We start from the raw sequence: 18,882 nt of genomic DNA, 5'->3' as shown, positions 1-18,882 counted from the left end.
TCTACATCCATGTTACTGGAACTAAGTGATGCCAATTCAATGTCTAAGTGAGATGCTAGTAACTGCTTATCAGCTCTATCTAGCAGAAACACTGTCCTAACCTTCTTGACTGATTTATTAACTTTCATAATCATAGTTGCTATAATGACGATCGTTAAACCCTGTTTCTACACTGACACTGTTGATAAGGTCTGGCCTATCTGTAGCTACAAGGTATAAGATATTCCCATTGTGTGTGGGCTACTGAGCTAGCTGTTCAATACAATTTTCTGAAAGTGTGTTCAAAAGTATTTTGCATGGCTGCCTGTACACCCCAGAAATGAATCCATAGACATTCAAGTCTATACTCGACAGGCTAAAGTCGCCTCCAACTAGTAGTCTATGATCTTGGTATTTACGAGCTACTGATTGTAGACTTTCCTAGAATGACTCCAGAGCTGTCACAGCAAATTGGGTGGCCAGTAAAAGTGTGTAAAAACAGCCAACAATTCACTTAGTTTCACCTACACCTATTATACATGACCAGATGACTTCACTGTCACAATCAACTTCGACCTCAATACAGACAATATTTTTTGTCAATTGCAATGAACACTCCTCCTATGGCCTCTAAATCTGTCTTTCCAATACATGTTCCATGACTCGCTAAATATCTCAGAGCTTTCCACTTTGGGCTTCAGTCAGCTCTCAGTCCCAAGAATAATTTGAGCACAAAGAACTTCCCCGGAGGGCAGTAAATTCGGGAACTTTATTACAAATACTTTGACAGTTTACTGATAAAATTGTGACAAAACGTCTTTATTCTGAACACCATTTGACTTGACATGTGAATAATCAGGTCTACTGCCAGATGTTTGTGTCGCTGTGGCACAATGTTTCGGCCACGTAACTCGTTGCCTTCTTCACGTGCTACCCGAGACTGCCGTACTGGAGGATCTTGTCCAGATGCCGAGAGGGGGATGTAGTTCCTGTGTTCGCCTGAGGATGCTGAGTTCTCGCAGTTTTCTTCTGAGATGCCGAGAGGGGGATGTAGTTCCTGTCTTCGCACTGGGCAAGATCCTCCAATACAGCAGTCTCAGGTAGCATCTGAAGAAGGCAACGAGTTACGTGGCCGAAATATTGTGCCAGAGCGACACTAACATCTGGCAGTAGACCCAATTATTCCAAATGTCAAGATCTTGCCGGGAAAGCCTGAAGAGTTACACCATTTGACTTCCTTTGCTGTGAACCAACTGGTGAGTGTTCATTAGAGCACCTCACCTAGCCTACGAAACCCTCGTGTGCACTGTACAAGTACTCTGCTACCTGAGTAGCTGCTTCCTTTGTGTAGTGCACCCCTGACCTATCAAGGGGAGTCCTACAAGTCCACACATGGTAACACAGGTCTAGAAATCTGCAGGCAAGACTGTCACACAGCCAATGAAGCATTTAGCTAAGACCCTCCACTTGGCTCTAAACCAAAGGACCCCGATCAACACTGGGAATGATGCAGCAAATTGTGATCTCTGCTTGCACCCCGTGTGTGTGGCCAGCTGCCTGTACAAATTGAGGACCACCCAGAACCCATGTGACAAGCATTGTTGGTGCTGACGTGAGCCACAACATGCAGACAACTGCCCTCTGCATGCTCAATAACCACAGACAAGACCGCCTCCACATCTCGACGTACCGAGTGCACATTTGCTTTCTTCCTAGCCCTGAACACTATCTGCCTAAGGTGCTCCATAATGCACCTGACACTGGAGCTACCAATAACCAGTAAACCCCTCTCCCTATGTACCTGTTCAGAGCCTGTTGAAGGAGCAACCACCTGTGCATTCACAGGGTGAATGGGAGGCCAGGCGGTTAGTCTCCACATTGGCCCTCTGCCTCGAGTGACGCGAATGCATTACCACTCACCACTCGCCCTGCTGCGAGGGCGGATCCACTGCACATGAGGCACCTCGGAAGCAGAGCCCATGGATAAAACAAGTGACACCTCAGGTGTCCCTTGCGATGTGCCCGATTCTCAGCCCCTCCTACACCCTGAGGTAGCAGCCTGAAGGTGACTGACTGTAGCCAACAGCATGTTTAGCTGTTTGTGAACTGCAGACAGCTCCTCCTGCATCTGCAGACAGCATGTGCACATCCTATCCAGCCTATTAAGACTAACTGAAGAAGTTAACCATAAAAGGATACAATCCTAGATATGTGACTTGTTATCCTCCTGATGTGTCACCAAAGGACGGTGATGCATTAAAGAGCTATGTAGCTGGCTGTTCTGTGAGCAACAATTGCACTAACAACTGCATGAATTTACTTACAAAAATGCGAGATTAACACTCTTGGACAGAGAAACATGCATGAAATTTAATAAATATATTACATGGAAAACACAGCAAAGGATAAACACTTAACTTGCTGCACTCCAGACGTACTCTCATCACAGCTGATAGCTGGAGCCTGACTGACAGTCAGTACAGTACACTGGTACTTCAATTTTATGTTCTCTGATTTCAAGTTTTTGGCATTTCTACACGATAAATTCATAGCCCCATGAAGTAAAACTGCAGCACCTAAGTGTTCTTTTGAATTTACATGTTACATAGTATACAGGAATTCACTGAGATGACTTAATAGTTTTTAACGTCAATTGGTGAAGTAAATTCATTTTTTCACTTCCGTTTCTATCATCACGAGAAGGAAACACATACCCAAGATGTTATATTCAAACACCTTTCACCATACTTCAGAGTTTTCAATTTAACTCACAAAGTTTATCAATCTTTGCATTTTTCTGGGTGAGTACAAAGGAAATATCTCTTAAAAACATTTGATTTGTAATTTGTGACTGTAACAGGTCAGACAATAGCTTGATTACCTTGTATCCAGATACCAACTTCCATTTTTTGACAAGTTTTTTACTCGCTGTTACACATGCATGATTTTTTAAGAACTGACGAAATTCATAACCACTAATTATTGAATAAACATTGTATAGCACATTTAATTTTCTTCACTTACACAGATTTTTTACAGTGTACTGGAGAGGACTACGATTTTTAATTGTATATGCCAATTACATATGTTTTGGGGGGGGGGGGGGGGGGGGGGCGAAAGCAGGACACATGGCTGGCTCCTTGGCTGCACTGCATAAGATAGGAAGTGGAAGAAAAACTATGCAAGAAACAGTCCAATAGAAAAGTGCTCCAGGATAATAGTAATAGTACAGCAGTAGAATGGAGAAAGAAGGAACAATGGAAGAATAGTTTACGCACAGGTAGATAATATGATTCAGAAATTCATGCAAGAGCCACTAACCACCTGCGAAATTTTTATATACCTGCTGTTGGCAGGGAGATTGCAATGAAATATGGAAAAAGTCAATACTCACAATGTTAAACCAACACACAAAAATAATACTTCAGTATGATGAAATAAATGTTTTACATAGTTACACTAGTGCTTACTGTATTTTTCAGTGTCTCATAAACATGCTGCTGCTGCTCTTTTGTAGGTTTCTCATTTGTTGGCTTTCCTGAGTCTGTGGTAGGTTGGTCAACAGATCTTAGAATGCGTTCAGGAATTAAGGTAGCATGAGCATAATTCTCATTTTGTAACATTACTAATTCATTTTCAAGTTTTTCACCATTATTCTTGTATGAAAAATTCCCACTTTCTTCATTAGGTGTTTGTGGCTCAACCACACTCAATACTGATGAACAAGTAACTTCTGTTGCTAGCGGCTGAAAAAGATCATAAATGGGTAACAAGGCAGTATGTAACATCAAATTTTAATGAAATTTACAGTTTATGGAGTTTTATATTATCTGAATCTTCGAGTCATCATGAAAACAAAATAAATAGGTAAATAAATGCAATAATCACCAAACTAAAATAAATAATGTTTCTAAATATTAAGCTAGCAGCAAGCAAATACTGCCCATCTATTAATATCGAATACATAAGAAATAATCTTTATTTGATTATTCCATTTCAGCCTTTGACTAGAATGAATTGGGCAATTCATGTGGAGGAAAAACACACAATTGCTGAACCAGATAAAAACTGGATTCCTCATTACGAAACAATAACACCTAAATTCTACTCACCATAGTAGCAATCACAGTTAAATACATATTTGGTACACCTTCTGAAAATATGAGTTTAACAGCAGAGAAGCTTTAACTTCAGGTTAAAAGCATGCAGTTTATCAACTAAGAACCATTTATTCTTGCAGACATGTGGAAAACAAAGTATAACATCAAAGAATGAAAGTATATTCAGTTAACCAGATTAATTATCACTTTGGCCAACTGTTCTGATCATAAACGTCCCCCCCCCTAACCCCCTTTTTTCATTTCTGCTGGTGGTCATGAATATGCGCCTCTGAAGGCATCTACCAATGTATCTTCAGAACGATAAAATGGCATTTTTAATCGTGTCTGTTCAGGAGCTTGCATTATATTGAAAGTAGTTGTTTAATGTAATTTAAATTAAAACAATTTGTAAGGAAAGCCCTCACAAAATTTACATGAAATAGGTTATGTAATATGGACAATTAACATGATTTCTGCTTCGTAATAGGAAAGGGAGTCAGAAGGAGGGAGGTTTATGTCTCACTGGCTGATGTAAGAGAAGGTAACATACTTCACATTTATATAACAGCCACTTAGAGCAATTCATAAAATGTTCACTATGCTGTAAAAATTCTTGAGAGTAATACAAGGAGTTTCAATAAGTAATGCAACACATTTTTTCTCAGCCAATTTCGGTTGAAAAAATGTGGAATTTGTTGTGGGACATTGTGGAAAATTTCCACTTCAGTCCCTATAGTTTCATGAAGTTCTGATGAAAATGGTTCCAAGCAGATATTCATCAGTGCTTGCAGAATGTCTACAGAGACCTGGCAGTGAACAAAAGCATGGTGTGCCATTGGGCAAGGTATGGATCATCATTGCAACCAGATCACACAAATCCGTCTGATCTCCCACATGCCAGACGGCTGCACACAGTTGTGACCTCAGCAATGTTGGAACATGTGGACACACACATTTGAGGTGAATCAAACACCTCAATGCACAACTGGAAGTCTCTGCTGGTAATGCTGACACATTCGTCCGCCATTTGGGGTACTCAAAGGTGTGCGCCCGCTGGGTTCCTTGCCACCTAACAGACCATAAAGAGTAACAAAGGACCATCAGCATGGAATTGCTTGATCGTTACAAGGCTGACAATTTTTTTGTTGAACATCATTACAGGCAATGAAACGTGGGTTCATCACTTCGCACCTGAAACAAAACTGCAATTCACAGGGTGGTGCCCCGCCACACCACCTCCCTTCCGAAGAAAAAGCTCAAAGCCATACTCTTAGCCAGTAAGGTCATGGCAACAGTCTTCCGGGACTCTGAAGGGGTTATTCTGTTTGATGTCCTCCCTCATGGTGCAATAATCAACTCTGGAGTTTATAGTGCTAAAGTCAGGAAATTGAAGAAACTAATTCAACATGTTCATCACCAGAAAAATGTAATCTTCTCCTTCACCATGACACTGCAAGGCCTCACTCAAGTCTGCACAATGAAGAGCTGTTCACAAAATTTCATTGGATTAGTCTTCCTCATCAACCCTACAGCCTGGATCTCACACTTTCTGACTTCCATCTGTCTGGCCCAATGGAGGAAGCACTGCATGGGAAGCAATACTTGATGGGGAGGTTATTGATGCAGCAAGACGATGGCTCAGACACATCGGGCAGTAGAGTGGTACCATACGGCACAAAGGCCCTATCAGTATGGTGGTGCAAGTCCGTTGCACTGAATGAAGATAACATAAAAATTTTGTAACCAGAAGAATGGGGAATAACATGATGCATTGGAATTCTGAATGAAACTAACTTTCTTTTAGGAAAAAAAAGTATTGAATTACTTACTGAATGTCCCCCTTAAAGCCACCATAACGATGCAATCAATATTCTCAAAAATTACTATGTATCCTGTCACAGTCTTCAACACTTAAGAATAATTCACTGAAATCATTTCTGCCCATTAATTACCACTGCACACGTACAGATGACATTTCTGCCCTGGACAAGGTCCCATCGGGGACTCTTCCTCCATAGAAAGTCCAGAACCTTTTGTTGATGACATCCAGAAAAAGCTGCAGTTCATGCAAAGTACAACTGTCTAGAACATTTTAGAAGTGAGCAGCTGTGGCAATCGCTGGTCCAAGTATCGCAAACAGCACCCTTACAAGCCTCTTAACAACAAAAGTCCAATGGAGTAATGAATACTTCTACAGCTTTCCTTTTGCTGGCAAAATAAGGATTATAGATAAAGACTGCTACTAAAATAAATGTCAATTATCAGTGGCCTTGTTAAAATAATCAGAGGCACAGGCAGCTACAAGTTCTAAAACTTAAGACTTCGAAGACAGAATAAACTTGGATAATTTTCTCTCACCCATTTACATTCTACCCTACTTTTGAATTCAACCAAAAAAATTAATGTCAACTGAATATTCTGTTGCTTCCTGGTAGAACAATATCAAAATACACTAAAAGTACTAGTTTGCTTTTGTTCTGCAGTACTGATTTATTGTGTTAATCGGTTTTCGGCTTACAAGGCCTTCATCTCACATAGCACTTTTCATTCATCAAAAATTTAAATTAGTTTATCAGTCTCTTTTTTAAAACGTAAAATAAAACAAAGTTAGTCTAAAATAATAGATCGAGATGGCCAGTGAGTAATGCAGCCAGTCACAAATACTTTTAAAATGCTTTTACTTCAGAACCATAACCAGTTTCAGGCATTCATACCCATCTTCAGTTGACGAACATTTCCAGTTACATTAATGTTAGCCATCCGAAGATGGGCATGAATGCCCAAAACCAGTTATGGCTCAGAAATAGAAGCAATTTAAAAGTATTTGTGGTTGGCTGTATTATTCAATAACAATCACTGATGGCTGCAGAGTTTCCAAGATCCAGCAGGGATGAAATAACATAGATCAAGATACTATAGCTGGCAGACCACTCATCAAATAAACCAAACACCAAAGAACATTCATTAAAATATATTTCCTTAATCAGAAGAGAGTTAAAACAATAAATAATAGTGTAAAATGTACACACTCACTCAAGGTATAGAGAACAGACCAGGTGGTAATCTGGCAGCTGCCCCTGTCAAATGATAAGTCAACTAAAATGTGCAACAAAAGGAATCCATTTATCAGCACACACCATTTTATTTTAGACCAGGCTGAGTCACTTCAAGCCACTGCAGTGGCTGGAAGGACGTACCTATAGGAGGGAGGGGGGGGGGGGGGGGCACACGTGTGCACAAGAAAACATTGGGAGCACAGTTCAGGGAGGGGAGATAGAGGTCTCAGCAGAGGGAAGCAAGGGATATCCCAACTGAATCAGGATGATGACACCCCTCACATGTAAAGAGAATAGGATACGTGAGATGGTAAGGAAATTTTTGAATGGGAATTGCATAGGAGACCAAGAGCTGGTACTGTCGAATCTGGAGAGGGAAGATACCCACTTCAACAAGGAGACTGTCTACTACAAGACTAGTCTGAAAGGCACCGGAGGGCCAGACATGCCATGATAGTTGACTGGGTCTAACTGTTTTAAAACTGAAGGAGCTGCCAAGCCATATATCTGGCAATCATAGTCCAGATGAAACAATACCACACCCCAGTAAATATGGATAAGAGTAGCACAATCTGCACCAAAGATGTGTTAGCAAGGTAGCAGAGAGCATTAAGTTTCTGCATGCAGGTAGTCTTTGGACGGTAAATATGGGACAGCCAGGTCAGCTTTTAATCAAAAAGGGGCCCAAAAATGCTCGTGTGGTTAGTGGAGGATGGGGTAGGTTTTGGGTGGGGCTGGTTCGTTGTGGGGGGTTTGGGAGATATGGGTGGTTTTGAGGATATTTATTTGATTTTTTAGGTGTGTGTGTGTGTGTGGGGGGGGGGGGGGGGCTAGTTTTAGATGGTGCTGGTTTAAGTTTGTGTATTTTTCTTATTTATTCATTTTTTATCGCAGTATGTACTGTACATGTGTTTACATTTATAGTTGTTTGTGCATATTGTAATTGGTCATGGTGCAAGTTTTATACGTTATCTTGGTAGCAGGAAGACCCAGTTCCTAAGGCCGGTATTACACTATCAAATTTCTTTGTCAAATATCTTTGTCCAAAATCTTTGTCAAAGATATTTGATGGTGTAATAGGAACTTTGTCAAATGTCGTCCAATATTTGATCAAATCTAGGGCCTCGCTGTAGATTTGATCAAAGAAATCGCTTGTCTTCTGTTCACTGCAATGTGACATGTTACCACATGGAGTGCTAGCATCGCTGCAGCATTTTGTCATCTGTAGTGTTTTTATAAACATGCCGGTAAATACAGTTGGTGTGTGCTGACAACTACAAAATTAATAGAGATGTATGAAACTGATGAGGCGCTTTACAATGTGAGGCACCCTGAATACAAAAATAGATTAAGGAGATTGGAGACGAGACCTGACCTAACCTAACCTAACCTAACCTAACCCTACCCTCTCCTGCAGCAAGGAATCTGAGTGTTAACAGTGAGCCTGTCTTCTGAAGATGTAGCAGTTCTTAAGTGAATATTGTGCCTTTGTGATATGAGGCTACACTTCACTGAGCACATATGGAAATGTATGCTCATCCATTCTTAAGTAATTGATGTACGACTTGACGTCTTCCACTGTAAGCTCACGTAACAAGTTTTGTTGAATGCTTTTATTGTGTCGTCGTAAAACCCACGGCTTCACCCAGATTGGATTAGTTTTTCGTTCCATAGATCCGTGCTGAGGAGATCCTCGTGGATGTGGAACATGTCAATTTTTTTAAGCTGAAATAACAATACTAATAGTATGAATAAATACAATACATCATTTGTTTCTATTAAAAATTTCGTCAATGGAGTAAAAGGAGTTGGCCACTAGTAGGACTTTCAGGCTCCGTTTAAACTGATCTTTATTTGTAACTAAATTTTTTATGTTTGCTGGCAAATTATTGAAGATGAGTGTTCCTGAGTAGTGGAACCCTTTTTGAACTAAAGTAAGTGCGTTTAAGTCCTTGTGCAGATCATTTTTGTTCCTGGTATTGTATGTATGAACTGAGTTGTTTGTTGGAAAAAGAAATATATTATTTACAACAAATTTCATTACGGAGTAAATATACTGAGAGGCAGTATACCCAGGTCTTTGAAGAGGTTTCAGCAGGACGTCCGTGAATTTACTCCACAAATAATACGTATTACACGCTTTTGGACTCTGAAAACTTTTGTTTGACTTGAAGATTTACCCCAAAATATTATACCATACAACATTATGGAATGAAAGTATGCAAGCCTTTTCATTATTATGTTGCCTATGTCTGCTAACACTTGAATTGCACATACAGATCTGTTAAGGCGTTTCTGCAGTTCTGTGGTGTGCTCCTCCCAACTGAATTTATTATCAAGTTGTAATCCCACGAATTTAAGACTCTCAACCTCGTATGTATGGTTCCATTTTTTCCCCCACTTCTTTTCCGCATGTGCACACAATGCAACTGGGGTACGTGCAACTGCTGCGGTTAATAACAAGTTGTTGTCAGCCATCTTGAACTTTGACGAAAAATTTGATGACAGTGTAATACTCCTTCTAGCGCTACGTCAAAGATCTTTGTCAAATATATTTGATGGAATATTTGATCACATCGTTGACCAAATCTTTGACAAAGAAATTTGATAGTGTAATACTGGCCTAAGCGCCACAGGGGACCTGCCCCTCCAGAAATTTTGCGATATAATTTGATTTGGAGTCTTTACCTAGGGTTATAAAACAGCCCGCGAGTACATCATGACTTTGATGTAGTATGAGTGACAGACCAGAGGTAATCAGGACCAGTTTCCACCGCTCCGTTACAGAGACATGACATAATCCTGAGCTCCCGCTAGCCGGGCCATTCGACCAGTGCCAGGGGCCCATACTCCCTCTATACCCTCAACTCATAGAACTACAGTCACACTGATGTGACCATGCAGTTCCCCTTTCTCTACTTTGTCCTCCCATAGCATAGTGTAGGCCATCTTGGGTGAGGTTGCTGGACAGACCAGCTCACACATACCCCCTTTCCTACAGTGAAGTAGATAGTTTGCTAAAAATGCTCTTTAATTTATTCGATATTGAAGAGAAGCTAGAAATGAAGCAATTAGGCACACATCAACCACCTATAATATTACACACACACACACACACACACACACACACACACACACACACACACACACACACACACACAAGTTCACTTCTGTATATACTTTATTACTATCTACAGTATTTTTTGGATTAGGCCTATATTTATAACTGTATAATTAGAATATTTACTTTTTTCTAGTGGTTTTTAAGCAGTCTGACATAAATTAAGGTTATATAACAACCACTGTGCCAATGTGTCTTAGTGATTAAAGCACCTGCATAATAAGCAAGAGGCCTGGGTTCAATTCTCGGCATTGGTACAAATTTTCATACGCTGTTTCAGTCTGTATACATAAAACCATATCAGTGTCAGACCAGTAAAGTCACTGAAATGGTGTAGTTAAATTGCAATTCAGAGCAATTTTGCTATGAAGTTTACTGGCTCTTCTAAGCCCTACAAATGAAAATGAGCAATAGTCACAACTGCTTGGTAGTGTTTTCTGGTATTCATTTCTGAACGTATAGTGAATATCGGTACAGCCTCATTGAGATCAAGTCACATTTAGGTACGAGGTTATTGAGTTGGGTGTGGGGTTTTTTGGTTGGCCTCATTTGAGCTATACAGGTGAATGAAATATATGATTCCCATGGTTTTTGTCTTTGTAACGTTGTGTGGAATGTTGAGGATTTTTTGTGCTTTATTTTGTGGATTACAATTGTTTTCACATGGTCCCATTACTTGTACTGTCTTACACTTAGCACTCCCCCACACACCAAACCCTCTACTTCCCGTGGGGACCCCTTAGTTTCATTTTAATCCTGGAGTTACATATTTCATATTTTTTTATCTTTATCACATATAAATTTATTCAGATTATTATTGACATATTGTATATGCTTGGAATAGTAGTGTGCGCCTTCTAGCGATGTCATGGGTCACAGCGGAAGGGTGGAATCAGAACTTCTGGTACAGACAATTTTAAGTGATTCAACCACCCTTATTTAATTCAGTGTAGCAAGTGGCTAACAATTTGTTGGCATATTTCCAATGAATCTGTGGTTTTGTAGTGACTTGTCTGAAAGGACACTGTAGCTATATGGCTCATTCCATGTCAGATCAACCTGGAGCTCCAGCTCATAGTCTCAGATTGGAATGAAATTCAGTACACTAATTCTATCATGTGTGGAACACTTGTGTACAAAGTATTAGTTTCCCCTGCCAGTTCGTTCCAGGATTATGACTTGTGAAAGAAGGTGGTGTGACCCATAAATTGCAACCCGCATCTGGCAATCTATCTTCAGATCCAACTTCAGGTCTTAATAACTTTGGAATTATTCCACACAGTCTAGTGACATTTTTACAACCCAGTAACATCCATTTAGAGAACACACTCCATGAATCAAAACACCAACAACATATTTCTGTGGGAAAATAAAAAATTCCAAAATGTGATTAAAAAATGTAATACGTTAAAAGGGACATATTGTAGGTGCCCTCTATGCCAAATATAACTCACTCAAAAAGCGTAAAAAAACTTTGTGGGAAGCTTAATGTGGCCTAAACACACACAGAACTCATCATGCCCATATCAGTTGCAAAAACTGAGTTACATGGACACGAAAATACAAAAACTTGAAAAATTTCTGGAAAAAACATGTATTTTCTAAGTGTGGTAGCACAAAAGGGACAAGTGGTATGCAAGCCAAATTTCACACACTGCATAAGTAGACCATAATGATATATATCTCAAAATTTCAGCATGTTATTGAAAGACATTTGTGTACAATGGAAGTTGACAGATGTATTTGGTGATGTGGCCATTGTTCCACAACACAATTTTGTAAAAACATATCGTAAACTGTTCTGCCTCTTCTTATCCTCTCCCACAATTGTTTACTAACTAAGCAACAACAAATGGCTCCGAGCACTATTGGATTTAACATCTGTGGTCATCAGTCCCCTAGAACTTAGAACTACTTAAACCTAACTAACCTAAGGACATCACACACATCCATGCCCGAGGCAGGATTCAAACCTGCGACCGTAGCAGTCGCACGGTTCCGGACTGAGCGCCTACAACCGCTAGATCACCGCGGCCGGCAAGCAACAACATATAGACAGATTAACACAACCTATCATTAATGTTTACTGCACCTCAGCTGCTAAAAACCAGTCGATTGTGCTTCAAACAGAAGTTCTCCCACACTTTAGCTACTGTACTCTGTACATTGAGTGGCAAATTGTACTGTCTTCCTAACACTGTGGTAGGAACTGGAACTGTCATAAGGTTATGTTCAAAAGGAATCCAACACCTGTCTGCCAAACGTGGTCAATGAAATGATCTTGCTGGTCCAGCTGGTGCCATGAAGTTCACAAATGCATCACCTTCTGCTTCACAGCACTCTGCAACACATCCTAAGTACCATTTGTCATCATAAACAGCAATAACATAGCAAACTGGCTGTATATTGCTGCTTTTGCTTCCGAATCCTGAGTCAGACACACTGAAGACATGTTGTGCATGAACCTATAGTTATAACCGGACAGTCTGCTCATCTGCACATTGTCAGAGTCCACTGGAGAGAAGTGATGATGGCTCCTTGTGCCTACAACAGTTTTAATGTGTTCTAGTCTGCTTTTTTAGCTACTCTTCGACTGATTTCACCTCATCTTTCGAAACATAGAATGATTGTATGCCAGAGATATTTTTCTGTACCCCGGTAAATAATTGAAGAGGTGTTAGAATGTGACCTTCTGTAGGGTGCTGCGGACTAGCTCGTGATGCCATGCGCTTAATGGTAGCACCAATACCATCACATACATTTCTACCATGACTTCTTGTGAAAAAATTCCATTCTGCATGAATCTGAAAATCATGGTAATGCATGCATAAATTTTTGAGATTTTTACAGTTTTTGTACTGACTAGCTGCCCCATCACTGAAGTATTTTGCAAAATGTATGTGAGGCAGCTTGTTTTTCACATATGCCATGACAGTGCGAATGTGGGCATGAACTGCAATGGCATCATGAATTAGAAACAGTCACTAAAAATGCACAGGTTCATGACAGACACATCACTTGATTCACCTCTATAGTAAATCGCAAATGGCTGGAGAGTTGCTTGGCTGTTGTCCCAATGATATCCTTGGATGGCATCTTGAACTAAAAATGCATAATTTTCAGAAAAGTCTAGTATTACTATAATTTCATCTTGTTTCAACTCATCCTCTCAAAACTGGAGATAAGCCAATTGTGCTGTTGCTGTAAAGCTGTGTGTGGTCGGTTTGTCCGTTTTTTGACAACACATTTCAACAAAATCTTTCACTGTACTTTGCTTTGCTTCAAGACTTGCGTGATCCATGTGTGTGCATTGTTTATAACAAACAAGTTTATCGTCATCTATAAGGAGTTCACCATACAGTTTGTTATTCATGTGTTCTGCAAGATTTGCCTTACCAGGACACTTTTCATGCCTGTATATCATGCACTGGTAGGAACTGATGTCACACACTAGCAGTTTCCATTGCACCTTTGTAATCCAGACCAGAATCCTTTATAGCAGCAAACATCAGCTTAGCATTTTGATGGGTCTCGCATACACAAACATTGTGTGTGCCCTTGTACGTACAGGCACAACGCATTTTGGCCAAAGATTGAAAGAAGGTGATAAACCTACTTTGGTATTGGGATACTTTTCCTTGAATTCTACATATAGTTCTGATACGTTGCATAGCAACAGTTTTTTGCATCTGTACACATACATTTGCCATTTTCACCATTACATAGTCTTTTTTTCCAGGCATTATTCAGCTCTAGTCATTATTTTCATAAAACTCCGACACTAGTACCTTTATTTCTGAACTCAATTGCTCACCCTGAGCCTGCTGAAGTTGCAGAAGCACTCCTTGGACTGCTTCTATTTTCCTAGCTTGCTTTACCATACATGAAGAAACACTTAATTCCTTTGCAGTGTAGTCAATAGACCAGCTGGAAGGTGCAAGGGTAAGAATAGCTACTTTTTTCTGGCGTGTGAATATGGCACATTTTTCTTTCAAATCATGCACAATTTTGTCCAAATCAGAGCATTTCTGGCATGATTTCTGTTCCTTTGGATCAGATAGTTCTTCTTCTTCCACCATTAGTGTGTCAGCTATTTTGTGTTTTAATTCCATTAGAGCTTCTTGTAGTTTTCTTCTACCATAGCTGGGCCTGTCTTTTCCCAACTTTGTGTGTCTTCATGGGAGACAAGAGCAGTCACTGATGTATTTTAATTGCTCATTCGCTGTGGTTGTAGGTGGCTGATACTCTTCGTCACTGTCATGTAAATTATCAGAATATTCTTCATTTTTTAAACAGTGTAACACACCTGGAACATAACTTTTGTCATGGTTTCATGATAAGTCCCATGCACTGATTCACTTTCAATACTGATTTTATATCAGTTTCTCTGAGGCTACACTTCACTGTCTTCTTATGAATCCGAAATGGATCGAAACAACTTCTTTGTAGGAAAGAATAATTATCCAGAAACACTTGCATATGATGATAACAAACACTAAAGTTTCCTGGAACTGTACTTCTTGTGCCCACAAGGTGTATCTCGGATCTCCATAGCAACAAATCTTGGTCCAATTCATCCAGATCATACAGTACAAAGTGAACGCCACATTTTGTTCCGTATGTTGTTTTATGACATTCAGATGCTACTGCTCTACCAATACTGCAATTTGTTTGAACAAAAGCACCACTAGTACACTCTTCTGCCTCCATACTGACTTCCCACAACAGTACTGACCAGTCTGAACTAGAATCTTAAAAAACATGAGTAACCTGTAATGGTTGCTTGTTTCCTTTGTTGTTCCTGCCTAACAATGACTCATTCTGTCCCTGATAACTACCATTGTTTAACTTTCTCTTGCCTAATGGTTCTCAACAATTGCTTGAGCTTTATCTGAAACAAGCTGCCTGCATCATCACTATTCCTTGCTAAATCGTGTTAAAAGAAACTTAACCAAATACATCTCTGTCAACTTTTATTGTACACAAATGCCTTGCAATAACAAGTTTAAATTTTGCCACATATTATATTATGTGTCTACTTATGCAGTGTTTGAAATTTGGCTTGGATATCACTTCTCCCTTTTGTGCTACCACACTCCGAAAATCCACGTTTTTCAGGTAATTTTTCAAATTTTTGTATTTTTGTGTGCATGTACCTCTGTTTGTGCGACTGATATGGGCAAGATGCGTTCTGTGTGTGTTTAGGCCACACTAAGCTTACCACAAAAAAATTATACCCTTTTTGAGTGAATTATATTTGGCATAGAGGGCACCTACAATATGTACCTTTTAACGTATTACACTTTTTTAATCACATTTTGGAATTTTTTATTTTCCCTCAGAAATATGTTGTTGGTGTTTTGATTCATAGAGTGTGTTCTCTAAGTGGATGTTACTGGGTTGTAAAAATTTCACTGGGCTGTGCAAAATAGTTCCGAAGTTATTAAGACCTGAAGTTGGATCTGAAGATAGATTGCCAGATGCAGGTTGCAATTTCTGGGTCACGCCACCTTCTTTCACAAGTCATACTTCTGGAACTAATTGGCAGGGGAACTTAAAATTTTGTACATGAGTGTTCCACAATTGGTAGCATTGGTGCATTAATTTCAGCCAAACCTAAGATTATCAGCTGGAACATTTTCTCAAATTGGTTGAATTGACATGGAATGACCAATATAAATCTTTTAAACACACAAAAATCTGCTCTCAATTGTATAAACTGTACAGCAATACATATGTTTTTAGTGCACAAACTTAGCAAGGAACAAACCCTTCTTCACACTGGGGGAAAATAAAAGTGTTTCAAAGTCAAGCACAACCTTTAAACACAGGTTAATTCTCACAAAAGTATACAGTGAGGATTTAATCTTTCTTTTCAAAAACAGGCAGTAGTAGTAATATGTCTGTAATAAACACCAATATCACTAGTGGTTTTTTTACTGTATTTTTGCTCCGACACATTTTCACCAAGTCAGATTTTGACAAAATATAAATACTTAAACCAAGCAGATTTTTGACATTTTCTGCACTATTTGTTACTTGGAGTTTATTAAAAACTGTCAAATTATCAATACGTTTTACTGGGCCATGCAACATCATTTGACGAGTGATGTGTTGACGCATTCTAACAAACATTACAGCTCATTAGTAGCCATACATACACAGCACAAAATATTTATAGGAAATGTATGTAAAATATATGTTCACATTAAAAGTAGCCTACTCTGAAGTAGTTGTAAAACCTTTGACCTTTTCAGTAGCCTATTTTAGGGTAGGAGCAGATAACAACATTGAGTGTAACCTGCCACGGACGATCTTGAACTGAATTGTTTTTCTTATATATTTTAATCGTTTGTAGGTATTGTTTGAAAGTTCCTAATTCTGTCAACAGAAAAGTCACTTAATACAAATATAATCAAAATCTTTAACAACACCTATATACAAATGGTATCCCGTGTAGCTAAAATGATACTGATCATCTTAACTTTCCAAATTAACTATTCAAATCATAAAACATAAGTAGTATCCTGCTCTATCCTTAACTAATGCTATCCTACTATGTATAAGTTTTCTCTCTATGTAGCCTATATATTATTACTGTAATATGTCTGGCATGTCCTATACTGTTCTACTGAATGACCTAAATATGAATAAACTTTGTAACTACATCCTCAAAATAGTAAATTATATTAATCTACGTTCTTGTGCACATTTCCATATCTTTATGCAGAGAATACTTTAGGCATTAGGGCCTACATGATTTTTCGTGAGAAAATTTACAGTTTGCGAAAACTGGATTTACTACAATAATACTAAATAGTAACAGAAAAATCAAACTGGACACAGTAATACTGCACTGGTGTTAGATATTTACGTAAGTTATGATGCAGTGTATGACTGCTACGAACATATTTGCTTCTAGTTTGATAAAAAATAGTGACAATTCTGAAATGTCCATAACACCTTGACACACAAATCTAAGAATATAATTCTATACTCACAGCTCGTGCCACAGCACTACTCATACTGCGTTTCAAAATCATAATCCCTAGGCCATCACTGGAAAATAACTCAAGTTTCTTCGTAAAATTTCTAACACTCCTCGAAATTTTAAATTCATAATTGGCAGTACACCCTGGCACATCGTTACGATTTCTCGTCTTGTCATTTTCTTCTAAATGCGATCTGACCCATGGAGATCTGTGGGTAATACTAGTCTCGCAAAGCAAGCAGTAATTTTTCTCAAATTGTGGTACAACACGTTCCTTTAACTGCAACGCTCTCTTAACATGTCTAACAAAATCAGAGACGGGCTCATACACGACTAGTTGACCACTAGCAAGAGCGCTTGTACTGCACCGGGTCCACATCACCTGTAACAGACGGCTAAATTGTTTACCAACACAACTATCACCTACAGAACAACGTTTTTATATGCTATGACGATTTAATAAAGAATAAGTTACAAACAGAGACTCCACTGTACCAGCTTCATTCACAAATTTCAAACAAACCTCTCCAAATCGTGATCCCGACAAGAGCGTCATTAGCCTTTTCGCAAATGCCGCAGAAGTGATTTGCTTCTGCGACATTGTTATTGCATACCCTATAACCAGGGCTCTTTACAAAGAACAGTCACACTCATAAAATCTGCGTACATCACGTTAACCTACAGCAAACAAACTCAATAGCCCATTCTCACCGCCTCAAGCAGACTACTGCTCAGATCGCTTCTACAATCAAAGATCTCCACTTGAAAGACAAGTTAGTTTACTACTTGTTTGGGCGTGGGAACAGCCACGAAGACTATTATTTGAAGAGAACATTCTATGAAATCAAAAATTCGTCAAGAATTAGTTAATTAAAGTATTGCGTTATATAAATATAAAATGCATAATCTCAGGAATACTAAGATTTCTATTAAAATTGTTACTAAATTTGGAACATAATGTCAGAATTTAGAGGTAAATGTTTAAAGTATAAAAAAGGAAATTTGTGCGTCGTGGCGAGCATCTTATATTGTAAAACTCTATTATGTAGGAGATGTAACTGACGCTGCGCTGGAGACATGTGTCAAATATATAATTTGCAGTCTCACAGGGCTGTTATGGTGGAGAAAAAAAAAACCATTGAAATAGGCAGAAACTCTAGAATAAGTTTTGACAGACTGGAAGGTGTTCAGAGTAGACAAAGGTATCTCTGAAAGAATGCAGAGATTCATATCTATTATTATTATTGTTAACTGGTTTTCTGCCTCTTCGTCATATAACCTAAATCCATGTACATTTTTATAGAAAACATGCCCTGACAATAACAGTATTACTTATGCTGTTTAACATGCCATGTAATAACAGTGGGGGTCCAGATTCAAACATAACGATAGTAAAAGAATTATTATTGGCAACATGTCATGTTACACCATATGCAGAGCTAAGAGGTTTACGGTGTCAAAATTCTGGGATTACAACTCGATAATACATTCAGTTGAACAGGGAATACCACAGAATTTCTGAAGCTCCTAAACAAGTCTGTATTTGCAGTGAGAATGATGTCAGATGTAGATAACATAAATATAAAAAAAGCTTGCATACTTTGCTTACTTCCATTGTATTACGTCATATTGCAT

General features: G+C 38.9%; 1 protein-coding gene across 2 annotated transcripts in view; it reads right to left on the bottom strand.

Moving 5' to 3' along the window:
- LOC126471465 (uncharacterized) overlaps positions 1-17,995 on the bottom strand; it is a 100,150-nt gene extending 82,155 nt beyond the window's left edge. For both annotated transcript variants that reach the window (XM_050099658.1, XM_050099659.1), the window contains exons 1-3: positions 17,771-17,995; positions 17,258-17,629; positions 3,450-3,725 (exon numbers count right to left, since the gene is read on the bottom strand). In XM_050099658.1, the coding sequence (XP_049955615.1) occupies positions 3,450-3,725; positions 17,258-17,629; positions 17,771-17,848 (726 nt within the window). In that variant the 5' untranslated portion in view covers positions 17,849-17,995. The remainder of the gene's footprint in view (positions 1-3,449; positions 3,726-17,257; positions 17,630-17,770) is intronic.
- Between the last annotated feature and the right edge of the window lie 887 nt (positions 17,996-18,882).

The sequence above is a fragment of the Schistocerca serialis genome, chromosome 3 (genome assembly GCF_023864345.2).
Source record: "Schistocerca serialis cubense isolate TAMUIC-IGC-003099 chromosome 3, iqSchSeri2.2, whole genome shotgun sequence".
Taxonomy (NCBI): Eukaryota; Metazoa; Arthropoda; class Insecta; order Orthoptera; family Acrididae; genus Schistocerca; species Schistocerca serialis.
The sequence above is the reverse complement of the archived record's forward strand: the minus strand, read 5'-3'. Positions and strand labels throughout refer to the sequence as shown.